Source organism: Mus caroli, chromosome 4 (assembly GCF_900094665.2).
Source record: "Mus caroli chromosome 4, CAROLI_EIJ_v1.1, whole genome shotgun sequence".
NCBI lineage: Eukaryota > Metazoa > Chordata > Mammalia > Rodentia > Muridae > Mus > Mus caroli.
The window spans coordinates 111,444,482-111,462,073 of NC_034573.1; the positions used below are offsets into that span (position 1 = coordinate 111,444,482).

The following is a 17,592-nucleotide window of genomic DNA, read 5'->3' on the forward strand; positions in this document are numbered from 1 at the left end:
AAGGAATAACTGAAGAAACGAAACTTATGTTTATACCATTTTCAAATCGGATGAGAATTATAAGGTAATATGTTTTTGCTATAGGGGATATGTAGTTTGAGTTCATCAGGAGCCTGACCATAATTTAATGTCAGGAACTGTAGAAAAAGCCTAGCTGGGTCTCCTTTGTGTAGCTAAGGTTTTCTCTCCTCACCCGAGCCTGTGTCTTCAATCTTTCGGCAGTGGCCTGTCTGCTGTAGGAGGGGATGAGGTCTCAACTCTTCTGGTTGTAAGATTGGGCCTTCTAGATGGACTAGGGTCTTTACCAGACAGGCGTGTAATCTAACTCTCCTCATGTTTTCCTTAGAAATGCTTGTTTTTTCACTTTAAGAAAAAGGATGTCCTGCTGCACACAACCTTCTGTACTTACCCTTTTCACCTCATGTGTTGCTAAGATTCACGAATGTTGTGTTACCGACTGCAGCCCATGCTTTGGTTGTTATACCGTTTCACTCACCTGATGATGGGCATCTGGACAGTTTCTAGGTTTTTCTATTTGTGAAAGTATACATTTTTCATGTTTCCTCTTGTATACATATGAATTTCCCTTGATATATGTATGCCCAGGAATGGTATTGCTAGGTTGTATACTGTGTGACTATTATTATTTCATATCCTTTTCATCTAATATTTTTACTTGTATGACTTTTCCTTTGGTCATCTCTTTGAGAATATTTATGTTTATTTTAAATTTGTGGTCTGCTTATTCTACTGGCTCTACTTCTAAAATGTTTACACATGAATGTAAAGGCTTTTGATACCATGCAATTATCATCTTTACAATTTACATCTTTAAAGGACTGAGATCAGCAAACACACAAATATCAAGTCAACTATTTTAGACAGCATTTCATTTTTATTGTAAAAAATGTAAAAAAAAATTATCAAGAAAACAGTAAAGATTTATCAGAATCCAATGAATTTTCTTGAGCCAGCAGTGATTAGTGAGGGATACCTTTGCTGCACTGATGTACATCTGTCTTCTTTGCAGTTTACCTCAAAGTTCCAAGGTCACTCTAACACCACATCTCTCCACATTCTTGATCCTTGGGCCCTGGGTTGGAATGTTATTCAAGATTGTAAACATAAAAATAAAAAACACTGTCCATGAGAGCTAAGCTGAGAGACTGGTTCTTTTACATGGACATATTAAGAACAGAAACGATCAACATTTCTGGAAGTGTACCTTCATTCATTTCACCTTCTTGGCTTTGGGCTCCCATGATGAGCTGAGCACTCCACTGCCCCTCCTCCACTCACAGATGTCCACATAGTCACAGGTGCGGCACTTCCATGCCTCCTCCACATCAACGCCTTGAGGATCTCGGTGGCCCATCCAGTAGGCCACGTAATGCTGCACCTTGCTTTTCACTTCCTTCTCTTCAAAGGCTACAGTCTCTGTGCCCAGTATAGTGGCAGTCTCTTGATGGATATACTCAAGTTTTAGGGTATCAATAGCTGGGAGATCAGACAGTGTAAGAGACAAGAAAACCAGTTCCATAAGGTCACCCAAAGACTTTACAGACACGCCTCCTTGTCTGGCATGCCTCAGCACGGAAGGTCCCAGTGGCTTGTCTAGACACAATTTAGTGTGGTGGATTAGGCTAGCAGGAGTCACTTTCCCTTGTACCATGGCATCAAAGATATATTTGTATAGGCTAACTTGAAAATAGTCTTTCTTTTTCTGAGCTGGCAGGGGGAGCACAGGGCGCCTTCGTGTCTTGAGTTCAGCCAGCTCTAGTTCCCCCTTGGATGTGTAGTGCAACTCATCAATGACTCCAACAAGAAATATTCCCTCCACTTCCCCAAACACTGGAAACTCTCTGACGCGCCCTTCCGACTGTAGGGCAGGAATCATTGAGAGTATGTTCAGAAACTTAACTGCCCAAGCATCTTCTTTAGTGGCGATGGGGACTGTCACAAGGTCATGAAGTTCTAGTTCTTTTGCTAGGTGGATGCTAGCACCAGTGTCCAAAACAGCTGCTTTCTCAGGTGTCAACGAACCAGGAAGCTCCTTGCCATACACCATCTGCAACTCACACCAGTTCTGAGTACACAGGTCAGTGACATATAAATATTTCAGGTGGAATCTCTCCATGGGTGACAAGACATCCAATCCCCTTTTCCAGTTCTGCAAGCTTACTGGTTTGTCATCCTTCCCGGGGAGTTCAGAAGAAGGGCCAGGCTTGCTAAGTGAAACAGCCGATTCTTTGGCTTCTTCCAGATCCAGAAACTCAACTAACTCTGAGTCACTCAAGTCTGAAAACCCCGAGGCTTCTACTGATGCTGTCCCCTCGTCCCCAGCCTCAGCCATGGTACAGCCCTAGATGGGACAAATAGGGACCTGTAGAGCATAGCAAAGATTGTCAGACTTGCAAATTCCCCAGATAAAGAAGAATCATATATTGGCTGACTGGTTGGTTCATTCATTCATTTCAGTACTGAGAACGGAATCCAGGGCCTTATGGGTGCTAGGCAAGTGCTCTCTACTTCTTAGCTCTAAGAAGTCAATTTATTTATAACCAATTAGTAGTGTCAATGAGTTACACACAGGTACACCTTATAAAAGGAGTCTTCTTGTTGTTTATCACCCAGTCATCTGAGTTGATTTTTTTTTTCACTTCTAGAGAGAGAACACTGGTCATTGCACACACTAATTAAGTAGCCCAGCAGGGTTTTTTGGGGGTGGGAGGAGTTCAAGACAGGGTTTCTCTGTGTAGCCCTGGCTGTCCTGGAACTCACTCTGTAGACCAGGCTGGCCTCGAACTCAGAAATCCGCCTGCCTCTGCCTCCCAAGTGCTGCCACTAAAATATTATGGGTGAAAAAGGTCTATTAGCACAACTGAGAATATAAAAATTAGTACACTGAGACAGACAAGGGCTTCACATTCATGTAAAAGAAGACAACAGTTCACACTGATGTAAAATTTAGACGCAAATGCACAGCCTAGACACTCTTATGCTGCTAAAAACAGAAGTTCAGAAAGTATGACATAATGGACTTTATCTGCCGCCTGGACCAGCGTTTTTAGATATACCATAGATTAATTGTAAAGCTACTATACCATCCATCAAAAGCCTCATTTTATGACTTTCTTTTTAGACTTCTGACGTGTGTGTGTGTGTGTGTGTGTGTGTGTGACAGGTTTTGTGTGTGTAGCTCTGGCTAGAATTTATTCTCAAGCTGCTGAGATTAAAGGCTATACCACCACTGCCTGGCAGACTTTTGACTTCTTAAAGATATATAAATATCTACTAATATTCATATTAAATATTTTTTACATAAATGTTTTAAAAGTACACAGATAGAGCTAAAATTATTAGGTGAAAAAAAATAAATGAGATAGATGTTCAGAAAATACCAGTTCGGTATCAAGAGTCTAGGGGTCCTGCAGATACAGATTTTGAATCTAATCTTGAAAAGTCCAGTAGAATTTGCTGGTATGCTATTTGTTTTTTGAATAATCTTGGGCAAACTTCAAAATTCTCTGATGATACTGGCACATCTTTAAAATGTAGAACTTGTAGGCTAATCCTTCAATGCCGACAGAGCTAAAACAGTACAGATATTAACTAACACACAATAAATGTGGCTTTCCTTCCAAAGGAATTGATGGGTCTACTATGTTTCTATTTGCTCTGAAAAGTTCAGGAGAGAGGCAACTCGTACTCACCTGGGCCTCAGTTGATTTCCCTCCTCACAGGGGAGGGCGTGTATTAAAACGAGGGGGAATGGGGAGGCACCTTGCTATGATGCAATGTGGACTTCTCTTCTCTTCACCTGACCACTCCTTCACATTATGGTGTTTCCACTTGAGTCATACTGCTAGGACAGCTGCCTGTCATAAGTCCTCCTAACACTGGCCTCTCCAGGGTAAGGTCTCCAGGCGGTCAGTTCTGCTCTCCAGGTTCCCAGCCGCTGCCTGAGGTCGGAGGCCCTGCCTTGCTGATGGCTTCCGGCTGCCTGCTGCTGCCTTCATCCTCTGCGTCCTGACTCGTTACAGGCCTTCCACGCAGGCAGGCGTGTGTTTTCCACTCAGCCCCCTGCCCCTGTCCCCCTGGTGTGCCCAGGCGCAAAGACTCAATCTACGGCCCAAAGAACAGAACAAAAAACCGGAATGAGGGGCGTGCCTGAAAGGGGCGGCCCCTTACCTCTTCACCCCTGTCCCAGAATTCCCGGCGGCGGTTGGAGGCCCGCCCCCTTTTCATGTCACACCCCCCCATCCCCACCCCAGGCCCCTGGTTCTCGCGACACTGGAGCTGAGTGGGCGTCTGCAGTCCGCTGTGTTTCCTTACCCACCATTGCCTAGTGCAGGCTGGAAAGATGTGGCTGTTACCGTCCCGGTCTCTTACGCCCGCCCGGTGAGAGGAAGGTCATGGTGGTCGTCTCGCGTCCCCAGTGCAGCTGGCCTCTGACACCCTTGGAGCCCGAATCCGGATCTTAGCACCTGACACCAGCTTTCCCAGCCTAGGGAACAATCATGAACTCAAGCTTCAAAGACGCTGGCAGTTGTCAGTGTCTTATTTTATTTATTTCTTATCCTTTTTATTGGCCTCCAATTTGGGATGTTCCTGCCTCTGCTTTTTCGGTGCTGGGATTACAGCCATTGTGCCCTTATGCCCAGATTATTTTTAAAGATTAAAAAAAATTTTTTTTTTGTTTTGTTTTGTCTTTTCCTTTATGTGTATGAATGTTTTTCCTGCGTGCATGTCTGTGGTTCATATCTTCTTGGTGCCCTCGGGAGGCAGAAGAGGGCCTCAGAGTTAGAGAAGGGTTGAGAGTCACGTGGGCGCAGAGAAACAAACTAAGGTTCTCTGCAAGAGCAGCTAGTGCTCTTCACCTCTGAGCCTTTGAGAAATACTTCCCAGCCTATGGTGACCCACACCAAAAATCTCAGCGCTGGGACTCTAGACTTGAGTCTAAAGTTCAGAAGGATAAAGCCTAGCTGTTAGGTTCATTTAGTTAATTCAGTCACCAGTTTAAGGGGTTCACCAGAATCAGGGTTTTATAAAGTGTATTGTATCAGGGGGAGGATGAACAGATGCCAAACAAGGGACTTGGATTAAAAAAAAAAAAAAAGAGGAAATTTCCCAAATGTGGACTAAAACCCATGAAATACTATCTTCAATCACAGTAGGAGCAAACTTAAAAGAGAAGCACTTGTGCCCCTCCTTTTGGCAGTATGGAAGCAGTAGAAACTCCCCCCCACCCCTCCACCCCCCACACACACCATTCAGAGGAGAACTTACCTCCCAGGAAGAGACTTCACAGGATCCTTACAGCTCGTCAGACCACGCTGCAGAAGACACAAGCTGAGACAACTGTGGACAGGACTGTTCCTTGATCTGCTTAGTTGAACATCCCTCTTGCTTTGTTTAAACCTAAACCACATGTCAGGACCCCCAAGACAGTCTTGGAAATCATTAGGCCTCTGTGTTTGTTCCTCTTTCCAAAGTGACCTCATCGAATAAATCCCTTTCTTTCATTAAGGGCATATTGAAGATGAGTTGGCTGAGTCTAGTCTCTTAATCCAACTAGAACCTAGTGTTAGGCCCTAAGAGAATCCAGTAATAAGAATGGATATTTGGAAACCATAACATCTTTATGACAAAACCAAAGTATATTTGGGTAGAAATAGTACCAATGGTTCTGTACTTAAGACAATTATTATTCCTAACCTTGTCTCACCTTCCGGGTGAGAACCGCTGCTCTAGCGAATCTGTACTCATCTCTATCCGTTCGTAGCTACAATGACATTCTAAAACACGCACCCAAACTACATTGCTTAAAATCCTTCAGTTGTTTATGATTAAGTGAAGATAAAGATCATTGTGGTGATTTGAATATGCTTGGCCCAGGGAGTGACACGGTTAGGAGGTATGGCCTTGTTGAAGGGTGTCACTGTGGGGGTAGGCTTTTAGACCTTCTCTCCTAGATGCCTTCAGATGAAGATGTAGAACTCTCAGCTCCTCCAGTGCCATGCCTGCCTGCATGCTGCTATGTTTCTCACCATGATGAGAATGGACTGAAACTCTGAACCTATAAGCCAGCTTCAATCAAATGTCCTTTATAAGAGTTGTCATGGTGTCTCTTCACAGCAATGGAAACCCTAAGACAATGCTGTGATCCTTTAATGCAGTCCCTCATGTTCTGCCGACCCTCAACCACAAGATTATTTCCGCTGCTAATTCATAACTGTAATTTTGCTGCTGTTATGAGTCATAATGTAAATATCTGATATGCGACCCCCAGAAAGGTTGCTGTTAGGCTAGAATCCCTGCTCTTCCACGGTACAAGCAGGGAAACCTCATCTGCCCTTCTTCCCCCAACCCCACCCATCTGCTTGGAGAAAACCCTGGGCTGACATCACTCCTCATCTCCCTGTTTCTGGCAGCCGACCCAAGAGTGCCCACCCAAGGTGACCATGTATGGGCACCATCTCAGCTCCTAGCTGGCCCGTCATTATTCCTTGACCAAACTCTATAAAACCCCCTTGCTTTAGCCTGGGTGTGTGACTTCACTGACCTCCACCTCTGAGACCGATGAACCCACCTGAGAGCTGCCTCCTAATAAACCTGCCTTTATCTACTTTTAATCTGGTCTAATCTGGCCAATACCTGTGTCACCAAAGGAGAGAATATGCCTATTAGTCTCGACCCACAAGTTGAGAACCTCTGTGCTAGAGGAGGCTCAGCAGACAACCTAAGCGATTAGGAAGTGCTAAGAACCTGATGAAGGCTTACCCTGGCATAGAAAGAAGGTAAATTGGAGCTGTCCTAGGATGGTATTTTGCAACTAGTTGAGGGAGATAACAGGTGAGAAGAACAAGTTTCAACTGGAGAGTTGAATCGATAGTGGTACACCTTTCTGACTTAAGGAATGCAGACTTTACTATAGAGATAGTAAAAGTTTTCAACGTGTCAAGTTTGAAGCAACTATAGAATAATCGATATCCACATTGAACATTCTTTGGAGCTCAAGAGAGACTTTTAAGATGGAGATGGAAACTGGAGAAGTATAAAATGTCAGTAGGATCAATTAGGTTAAGTGTGTGGCCACAGAAGAGAGCCTGCTGAAAGACAGTCATGGGGTCAAACATGTCTGTCACCAGCAGAGGGAGAAGTGCCTATGTGGTACATGGTGACCCAGCAGGTGCTGGCCACTGGCCAAGCCAAGGGACAGGCTCTAGCAAGTGTCCAGTTTGCAGCTTAGGGGGCTGCATTCACTCTGGGATAGTTATGAACTGAGCCCAACACAAAAATTGTAGTTACTTTGAGATCTTCTAAACTCCATTGCAGGATTCTTTAATAAAGCTTTTGAAAAATTGTGTGTGAGAAAGCATGCAGGCACATGCTGGGTTTATAAATCTATGAGCAGTATTCACAAAGGCAAGAGGTATTGGATACCCTTGGAGCTGGAGTTGCATGCAGTTGTGAATGGCCTGAGGTCCTCTGCAGGAGCAAATATATTCTCAATGGCTGAGCCTTCTCTCCAGTCCCAACTGCAGGGTTCTTGAGTGTGAATTTCATGTTGCAATGTCAAGTTTGAACATCTTTACAAGCTAACAAAAGACCTCCTGGGGCAAACTGGCTACACTCAGCAAGTGTTTGAGTAGAGCCCCATGGTACAAACCTATAATCTCAGCTACTCGGAATACTGAAGTATAAGCATCATGAGTTCAAGTCCAGCCTGGACAACTTATTAGAGAATCCAGTTTCAACACTTTAAAAAGGGGTGGGGGAGGCTGAGGATGTAGCTCAGTTGGTAGAGGCTGAGGATGTAGCTCAGTTGGTAGGATGCTTGCCTAGCACACACACAGCTCTGAGCACAGACCCCAGCACTGCATAAACAAAGTGTGGTGGCCCACAACTGTAACCCTGACCTTGAGAGTTTAGAGGCAAGAGGATCATAAGTTCAAGGCCACCCTTGACTACATAGTAATTTTGAGGCCAAACTTGAAGGAGAAAAACAAGACTCTGTTTCAAAAAAAGGAAAACAAAGTTGATATTGTTCAGTGGTAGAGCTTTCAAATAATGCACATTGCCCTAGATTTAACTCAGTATTGTAAATTCTCAAAACAAAACAAAACAAAAACCAAAAACCAAAACCAAAAAAAAAAACAACCAACCAACCAACCAACCAAAAAACCCCACAGGTATTTAGAAAGCTGGTACAAGAAGCTTGGAGAAAAGATACTGGAAACTGTGACTGTAGTAAAGGACCTGGGTAATACTTAAAAATTAGATAGCTTGTGTGTACACGTGGAGCTCAGAGGACAGCTGCTGGAGGCCAGTTCTTCTACCTCATGGGTCTCAAGGATCAAAATCAGGTATGTTACCATGCTTAGTGGGAAAGGCCTTTACCTGCTGAGCCACACCCCCAGCCTAGGTGGTAACATTTTAAACAGTAGTTCCCAAATACTAATCTGTAAATCAGTGAATTCATAAGAAATAATTTATTCATCTACCATGAAATGAATAAAAAAATATTCGTGAAATTTTCAAAATGCTTAATTTATCATTTTGTGTAATTGTCAGACAGTAGTAATCAACAGGGTATTTATTTACACTTTTGGCAAAATCAAAAGTTGCCACCGTTGTTGTTAATTTCTCAAGGTTACTCGAGTCCTGAAACTTTAAAGCTCAGAATCATCAATTTAGAGCTGCCTTTTGTTCTCATGTCCCGGATCATCTCGGAAAGCATTCCTCCTGTGGATTTTCTGGTGTCGGCTCAGGGATGAGTTATAGCTGAAGGACTTTCCACACTCAGTACATTCGTAAGGCTTTTCTCCCGTGTGATGTCGCTGGTGTTTCTTAAAGGAGGAGTCGTGCCTGTAGGCTTTCCCACAGCGGTTACACTCGTAGGCTTTCACCCCTGTATGAACAGTCCTGTGGTTGCTAAGGTGTATCCTCTGCCTGAAGGCTTTCCCACACTCCTTACATTTGTACGGTCTCTCCCCGGTGTGGATTCGCTGGTGATGTGTGAGATATGCTCTATGACTGAACGTTTTACAGCAGGAAGTGCATTTGTAGGGCTTCTCCCCAGTGTGGATTCTTACGTGTTCACTAAGGTGTCTAATCTGTCGAAAGGGTTTCCCACATTCACTGCAGCTAAAGGGTTTCTCTCCCGAATGAGTCCTCAGATGCTGGACCAAGCTGATGTTCTGGCTAAAGGCTTTCTGACATTTGTCACACGTGAACGGTTTCTCTCCAGTGTGAGTCCGGTGATGCTGGTTAAGTGACGAGCGATGCCGGAAGGCTTTGCCGCACTCCTCACATGCGAAGGGCTTCTCCCCAGTGTGGATCCTCTGGTGCGTATTGAGTGACGCGCTCTGACTAAAGGCCCTCCCACACTCCTTGCACCGGAACGGTTTCTCACCAGTGTGAGTTCTCATGTGCTCGACAAGGTGAATGGGTTGCTTAAACATTTTCTCACACACATTACATGGGTACCTTCTGGCTCTCATACAGCTCACTGGGTGATCAATTGAATCTAATTTATACTTGTTTCTCTTTCTGGCTGGTTTGTGTTTACGGTGCTTCTGTTCTAAAATAACATTGGAACTCTCTGGGTTTTCCAATTTGTTCCCTTCTTGGCGTTTCTTTTTGTGGGTCCAAACGTCTCGTCTCGTGCCTTTTCCACAGGTTGCCCGGTGACTCTCTAATGTATCACGGTAGCTGGAGGCTTTTTTCAATGGAGAACAAACTATATCATCCTCTATCACGAGCCTTCCCCTCGTGATGCCATGATCGAGCTTGACAGAAATGTCATCCTCTGCAGTTGACTCCTTGGTTTCTAGTTTATTCTTCACATCTGAATGGGGGGTGGGGGGGGAATGTGAATATCTCATTCATTATGCTCTGAAGAAAATCAACCCCTGAAAATGTTGCAGAAGAGATTCAGATACAGTACAGAAAGTCACATGAGGTTTTACTCTATCCAGATAGAGTTATGCAGACTGGAGAGGCGATAAGGATTGAATTAAGTAGAGAACAGGGCTGTTCAGTGGGCAGTGTCTGCCTAGCTTACAGGAAACCCTGACCACTGCATACACAAGATGAGATGGCCTACGCTTGTACCCATCACTCAAGAAGTGGAGGCAGGAAGATCAGAAGTTCAAGGTCATCAGTGGTTAGACAGAGGGTGCAAGACCAGCTCAAGACACTTGAGACCGTATCCCAGAAATAAATCAAATGCAAAAAAACAGTGACTAGGTTGTTTGTACCCGACTTAATATGCTATAAAATTTGCAGCATTCAACTCTCTCTATATCTTTCTTCTTTTTGTTTTGTTTGGTTTTGTTTTGTTTTGAGATGGGGCCTCACAAGTTCCTGCTCCCCCGGCCTCTACCTTTCAAATGCTGGCTGTGTATCATACACGTGGCTTAGCTGTGTTCTAATTAACACTAAAACATAGCCGGGTGTGGTGGCGCACGCCTTTAATCCCAGCACTTGGGAAGCAGAGGCAGTCGGATTTCTGAGTTTGAGGCCAGCCTGGTCTACAAAGTGAGTTCCAGGTGAGCCAGGGCTACACAGAGAAACCCTGTCTCGGAAAAACAAAACAAAACAAAAAAACTAAAACATGACATTGAAGGCCTATGCCTTCAAGGATATGGCTTTAAACTGATAACTATTCTGAACAACTATTTCAGAAATATTAAAAAGAAGCCACCTCCCAACCCCAGTGGTGGGTGCACACTTTTAATCCTAGCACTCAGGAGGGAGAGGCAGGCAGATCTCTGTGAGTTTGAGGCCAGCCTGGTCTATAGAGTGAATTCCAGGACAGCCAAGACTACAGAGAAATAAAAAAAAAAAAAAAAAAAATTAAAAAATTTTGGCTAGTTTTCTTTCTTAGTAATTCATTATATCATTACTAATATTTCAGATGATAGGTTTATATCCATGGAAGATATAATTTCCTGTAAAAATTTTAAATCAGTATAGAAGGACCTTATGCATTTTTAAATTTCAAGCTCTCAAAAGAGACAGTAATAAAGTCATGGTTTATCAGGCCTGGGCTCTGGGCTTGGAGAGGAGAAGGGGATGACGGGAAGAGACCACCTGCATGTTTCAATCTAAAGCTCAGGAGATGATAACCAAGATTGAACTTTGAAACTGCAATTTTGCTATTTCACTGAATAATAAACACTTGTTATTTATGTAAGGCCTTCCCCCCACCCTCCCCAAATACAGGGTCTCAAGTAGCCCAGTCTGGCCTCTATCCTCCTATAAAGGTGAGTATGACCTTGAAGTCCTCATCTCCTGCCCCTCACTCTGGGACTACAGTCATAAACCACAGTTGCTGGCTAAGACTTCTTTTTAAAAACCCTCTACAAGGTTGCCTTTAAGATTCCATCAAGAGACAACAGCATCCACAGCAGCTTCCATGGTTTCTTATTGTTGCCTGCTTTGTGATCCCGGCATAAGCAGGCAGTTTTCTGCCCGGGAACTGTACCCTCAGCCTGTATCGCTCTCAACAATATCAGGTGCGCACAATAAAACCCAGGAGGTCGTACAGGCGAGTGCTGTTTATAACAGGGTAACCTAAGAGCACTATGAATAGTAATTCTGAAAAAACAAGCAGAGAGTGTGGATTCTGGTCTGATATTTTGAAAACTGAGGCAGGAGGATCATCTTGAGTTTGAGACCATCATGGGTTACAGAATAATAATCCCTTGTTTCAAAATGCCCAAAATAATGAATAAAAGTTTAAAATGTCAAAACAGAAACGTTCAAAGTTAGGTATTACTATTTAGCAGTAATATACAAAATATAACTCTAAAAATATATCACCTATAGTATCAAGTGCAAGATCTCAGAATAAATCTAACACAGGATATGTAATGTGTGTAAGACCTTTATGGAGAAAATCCTGAACTTTTTTTTTTTTTTTTTTTTTTTTGGAGACACAGTCAGGTAAGTCAGGCTGGCCCTGAATTCCAGACCCTTCTGCCACTACCTCCTAAAACATGCTCTGGAGGTTACACGGATCCGATGATACACATATCCATGCACATATGTGTCTGGCTTCATAGGCAAGTATTCCTCTAAGGGAGTTGGCTAAAACACATTGCTGGGTCATGGTAGATGCACCTTCATTTGGTGAGGGCACACCACATTGCCTTTTAGTACATTTCAATGTTTTATGTTTCCAGTCAGCAGATTTGAGGGTTCCCAGAGCTCAGCATTTTTGCCAACACTTTAACATTAATGTAAATTTACTGGGTGAATATGGTTTATTTCTTTATCTTTCCTGATTATTTAAATTATGTTTGTGTGCGTGCGTATGTGTATGTACATGCACATACATGTCTCAGCACACATGTGGAAAGAGGCCAGAAGACAACTTTCAGCAACCAGCTCTCTCCTTTCACACTGTGGATCCCAGGGATGGCACTCGGGTCTTTAGCTGTGGGAGCAAGGACCTTTACCTGCTGTGCCATCTTGCCAGCCCTCTTGTAGGACTTTTTATGAAGTTGTTATGAAGAAAAGTATATACATGAGTTAAAAGGAGAAACAAAACTCAAGTTAGGATTATAAAGTAACAGTGAGAAAAGGAGATAAAGGAGGCAAAAGGGAAGAAGATTTGTGGAATGCAACATGGCACTGAAGACAGCAAGTATCTATGAGGCACTTCATGTCAGCTACTTCCTGTTCTGAGAGGGGATCAGGTTAACTCCAATGACGGCAAGTCTTCTCTCCCTCCTACATACAGAGACTCTCAAAAGGGCGTGAGGAAGGGGTGAAATGAGATGCAGTACAGGTCCTGTCTGTGCCCTAAGCCTTCCAGACAGCCTGGGAAGACCGAGCACTCTGGCCTCCCTATCCAAAGGGCTCATCTACCCTGGTCTTACCTAAAATGGGATCCTCTGGGCCTTGACTCTCTGCCATGCATGGTCCCTCTCCTTTTTCCAACTGGGAAATCACAGTAGGCTTGGAAAGTTGATATCCTGCTTATGGAGTTAAAGAAAAATGATGAATGTTGATGCTGCTGTTGAAGAATTGCCCCAGAGTATAGTTCCAGCTTTGGCTATTCAGGTTGCCTGATAACCAACAGGGTCACATCTTTCTTGTCTAGCTCTATGAAATAAAGCTGTCCCTTAAGGAAGTCATTAGTTATGCTCTAGTCTTCAAAGGAACCAGACATCTCCAATACAGAACCCACAGCTACAACCCAACAAATTCACATTGATAGTTTAGCAACAATGGCTCTCTTACGATGGATGGGTTTGTAGAGGACAGCTGGTGTGATGGCTAATTTTTAATTGTCAACTTGACACAACCTTGAATCTCACCTGAGAAGATTCTTAATCAAGTTGGTGTGGGAGGCTGTCTTAATTGATGTGAGAAGATCCCAGTCCACTGCGGGTGATGCCATTCCCTAGTCTGGGGCTCTGGATTATGTTGGAGTAGAAAGAGCTAGCTGAGAGCAAGCAAGCAAACAAGGATGTAGTCCAGTCTTTGCTCTTTACTGAAGATGTGATGCTTAAGTTCTTGCCTCAACTTCCCCAAGATTATATAAGTTGGTTTTAGGGGGAGAATTTTATCACAAAAAAAAAGAAATAAGATCAGTTGGCTGGTCTTTACCCACTGACACCAGGTTTCTGTAGTTCTCCAGCATCACCTCCCGATACAAATCCCGGTATGCAGGAGCCAGCTGCCCCCATTCCTCCTGGGATAAGTCCACAGCAATGTCCTTGAAAGTCAACGATTCCTGCAATATCCAACAGTTAGAGGAGTCAGGGTCCACCCCAGTCAAAGTCTAAGGAGCCTGGCAGTATTCCAAGTTCAGAGATTCCACACCAATTTCACCAGGAGTAGCCTCTGAGTCTGTCAGGAGATTTTCTAAAGACTGCTATAAGTAATTAAATATATAGCACAGAAAAGAAACATGAAGAAGTGCAAACACCAGTTGAGAGTTGAGGTGATCTTGTTTTGGGGGGGCTGTGGAAAACAATGTTCTCCGAAATGTTCTGTTTGGCTACAGGCAGTGATTCAGTGGGGGAGAGTAATGTGGAAGTCTCAGGGAAGAGTATTCTAGAATGTTCCAAAAGGCCTCAGAGTGAACATCTGTCTGAGGAGAAGAACAGCACAGATGGAGGAGCTCTGGGGCAAGGGAGGGTGGAGGAGATGAGAGCAGAGGCGAGTGGGCTATGGAAGGAGGTACTTCTGCATTAGCACTTGTTGGCCCTAATACCTATGCACCCTTTATGTTTCTAAAGAAAACTTTTGGGGCTGGTGAGATGGCTCAGTGGGTAAGAGCACCCGACTGCTCTTCCGAAGGTCCAGAGTTCAAATCCCAGCAACCACATGGTGGCTCACAACCATCCGCAACGAGATCTGGCGCCCTCTTCTGGAGTGTCTGAAGACAGCTACAGTGTACTTACATATAATAAATAAATAAAATCTTTAAAAAAAAAAAAAAAAAAAAAAAAACTTTTTTTTTTTTTTTTTTTTTTTTTTTTTTTTTTTTTTTTTTGGTTTTTCAAGACAGGGTTTCTCTGTGTAGTCGTGGCTGTCCTGGAACTCACTCTGTAGCCCAGGCTGGCCTCAAACTCAGAAATCCGCCTGCCTCTGCCTCCCGAGTGCTGGGATTAAAGGCGTGCGTCACCACGCCCGGCCTAAAGGAAACTTTTACTTAGCACACACAGTACTGGGTTTCACTATGGCATTTTAAAAAGCCTTTGTTTTTGTTGGTTGTCTAATTCTCTCCCTTCAGGCCCTGAAGCTTTCCTGTTCTTCCCCCAGCCCCCCACAGCCTCCTGTTTCCCTCCCCCAGCCTCCTGTTCCACACACAAACAACCTCCTGTCCCCCCCCAGCTTCCTGTTTCCCCCCCACAGCCTCCTGTCCCACCCCCCAGCTTCATGTTCCCTCCACAGCCTCTTGTTCCCTCCCCCCATAGCCTCCTATTCCTTTTCACACCCCCAACAGCCTCCTGTGTCCCCCCACAGCTTCCTGTTACCCCCACAGCTTCCTCTTTCCTACCCCCGCAGCCTCCTGTCCCCCCACAGCCTCCTTCCACTCTCACTGGTCTCACTGCCCCTCCCATCTCAACACCTCTGTCCCTCCCACTCACTCCTTTGCACACTTCCCCCACCTATACACAGACATGTAAACAGTGTGAGGGTCTACACATGAGGGACGACACAGTATTTGTATGAGTCTGGGTCACCTGACTTCATACGATTCCCAGATCCATCCATTTTCCTGAAAAATTTTCATGCTTATGGGCATCTAGGCTGGCTCCATTTTGTTGCTACTGTGATCAGTATGCAGCAATATACATGGATGTGTAGATGTCTCCGTGGTAGGAGAGAGTCCTTGGGTATGTGCCCAGGAGTGCTATAATGCAGTCATATGAAAGTCTTAATGAGTTTTTGGAGAACCGTCCATACTGAGTTCCATGACAGCTGTACTCATTTAGGATCCCACGAACGCTGAGTGTGGTCCGTGCCCCACATCCCCACCGACACCGCTGCCTCTCTTCTTGAGGGTACTTACTCTGACAGGGATCAGATGGAATCTCAAGGATTCCCCCCCCCCCGTGGTTTTTATTGTTGTTATTGTTGTTGTTTTAAGATTTATTTTTGGGAGCTGGAAAAGTTAAGAGCACTGTGTGCTCTTCCAAAGGTCCTGAGTTCAAATCCCAGCAACCACATGGTGGCTCACAACCATCTGTAACGAAATCTGATGCCGCTTTCTGGAGTGTCTGAAGACGGCTACAGTGTACAGTGTATAAATAAATAAATAAATAAATATTTTTTTAAAATGAGTCTTTGTCTACATTTATGTGCACCACATGTGTGCCTGGTGCACTAGGAAGTTAGAAGAGAGATCCCAGGGAAATGAAGTTATGAATGGTTAAGAGCCACCTTGTGGGTTCTGGGAAATGAACCCAGGTCTTTGCCAGAGCAGCCAATGTCAGTGTCACTTAAGGTAGACTGGACTGATAAAGACAATGTCGGAGTAGCTGGGTTTACCAGAATGCACTACCATGGGCTTTTAAGAGTAGCCAAAGATCATTAGAGGGCAAAAGTGGAACACTGAAAAAGTATTCAATCCACAGGAAGTCAGTAAAGATGGGCAAAACAATAACAAAGACAATCAGGACAAAGAATAAAATACACACAAAGTAGCGACACCTACGACCAACTGTGAGTGGGCTGAACAAGCAGGAGCTGGCTACTGGCTACAGAAGTCACACTGCAAAAGGGATAGGAAGGTGGCTCTGTGCAAACAGAACAGAAAAACCAGAGAGCCAAGTTAAGGTGGACTGTAGGCAAAGCCACGCTGCCAGACTTTAAAGAGGAGGGAGGAAGAAGAACAGGAAGAGAAGGAGTGGGAGGAGGAGGAAGAGGAAGAGGAGGAGGAGAGCACTTCAGACAAGTCTAAGTAGGTTTGGGGTGGGATACTGTAACTCACGGGGCTATTTCATAATACCAAGAAGGTCTATTTAAGGAGAAGGTCCAAGTCTTGGCAGCTTTAATCCCAGCAGAAGCAGGTGGCTTTCTGAGTCTGAGGCCAGCCTGGTCTATAGAGCAAGTTCCAGGACAGCCAGAGCGACAGAGAAATCCTTCTCAAAAAATAAAAATAGTAACTATTATTATTATTATTAATCAAACGAAACTGTCAGAACTAAGGGGACAGAATATAAAAAAAAAATCACAGTTACAGACTTAAGATCCTCTGTCAACAACTCATGGGACCAGTAAATAAAATTTGGTTAAGGAGGGGGTGGGGCTACAGCTCAGTGGATGACTGCTTGCTCTGCATGGGGGAAGCCCTGGGTTCATCCTCAGATCTGTGTAAACTGAGTGACAGTGAGGAGGTGGAGTTCGGAGGGTCAGAAATAAAGGTCATCCTTGGATACATAGTGAATTCTACGTAGCGAGTTTAGAGCCATCCTCGGCTACAGGAGATCCTGCTCAAAAGAAAACCAAAACCATGAAGAATGAAGGAGATCTGAGTAACACTCTATGTAATTTAAGCTACTGCACAACTATAAAGTCCACATAAAACTTAAAAAAGCAGTCTACAGATAAATCCTTTAAGACATTGTAGAGTTAGCCGGGCGGTGGTGGTGCACGCCTTTAATCCCAGCACTTGGGAGACAGAGGCAGGCGAATTTTTGAGTTCGAGGCCAGCCTGGTCTACAGAGTGAGTTCCAGGACAGCCAGGGCTACACAGAGAAACCCTGTCTTGAAAAACCAAAAACCAAAAACCAAACCAAAGTAAAACAAACAACAAAAAAAAGACATTGTAGAGTTAAATTCAGCTGTAAGACAGAATGTGTAAATTTCATGTCCTTTCTTCCACGGGTGGAACTGAGAACTGATTGGAGAGGGGCAGGAGGGAACTTCCTGGGACAACAGAATGTTTTTTTATTTCTTTAAAGATTTATTTATTATGTATATGAGGTTTATTTTTATTGTTATATGTAAATACACTGTAGCTGTCTTTAGACACACCAGAAGAGGGCGTCAGATCCTATTACAGGTGGTTGTGAGCCACCATGTGGTTGCTGGGATTTGAACTCAGGACCTTCGGAAGAA

General features: G+C 44.1%; 2 protein-coding genes across 3 annotated transcripts in view; both read right to left on the reverse strand.

The window, feature by feature from the left end:
- Positions 1-873: 873 nt before the first annotated feature.
- Positions 874-4,206, reverse strand: Exo5 (exonuclease 5). Its single transcript, XM_021160839.1, has 2 exons — positions 3,714-4,206; positions 874-2,383 (listed from the first exon to the last, which is right to left on the reverse strand). Exon 2 carries the CDS (start codon positions 2,351-2,353, stop codon positions 1,232-1,234), a length of 1,122 nt encoding a protein of 373 aa, XP_021016498.1. The 5' UTR covers positions 2,354-2,383; positions 3,714-4,206; the 3' UTR covers positions 874-1,231.
- Positions 4,207-8,586: 4,380 nt separating this feature from the next.
- LOC110293540 (zinc finger protein 69) overlaps positions 8,587-17,592 on the reverse strand; it is a 14,632-nt gene continuing 5,626 nt past the window's right edge. The window contains exons 4-6 of one of the 2 annotated variants that reach the window (XM_029475878.1): positions 13,627-13,753; positions 12,894-12,989; positions 8,587-9,853 (exon numbers count right to left, since the gene is read on the reverse strand). In XM_029475878.1, the coding sequence (XP_029331738.1) occupies positions 8,697-9,853; positions 12,894-12,989; positions 13,627-13,753 (1,380 nt within the window). In that variant the 3' untranslated portion in view covers positions 8,587-8,696. Of the gene's footprint in view, positions 9,854-12,893; positions 12,993-13,626; positions 13,754-17,592 lie in introns of both variants that reach the window. The other variant, XM_029475877.1, reaches the window with a different exon arrangement.

Excerpts from the sequence above, each read along its gene's own strand:
- Exo5 (XM_021160839.1), bottom strand. The coding sequence starts at position 2,353 with ATGGCTGAGGCTGGGGACGAGGGGACAGCATCAGTAGAAGCCTCGGGG.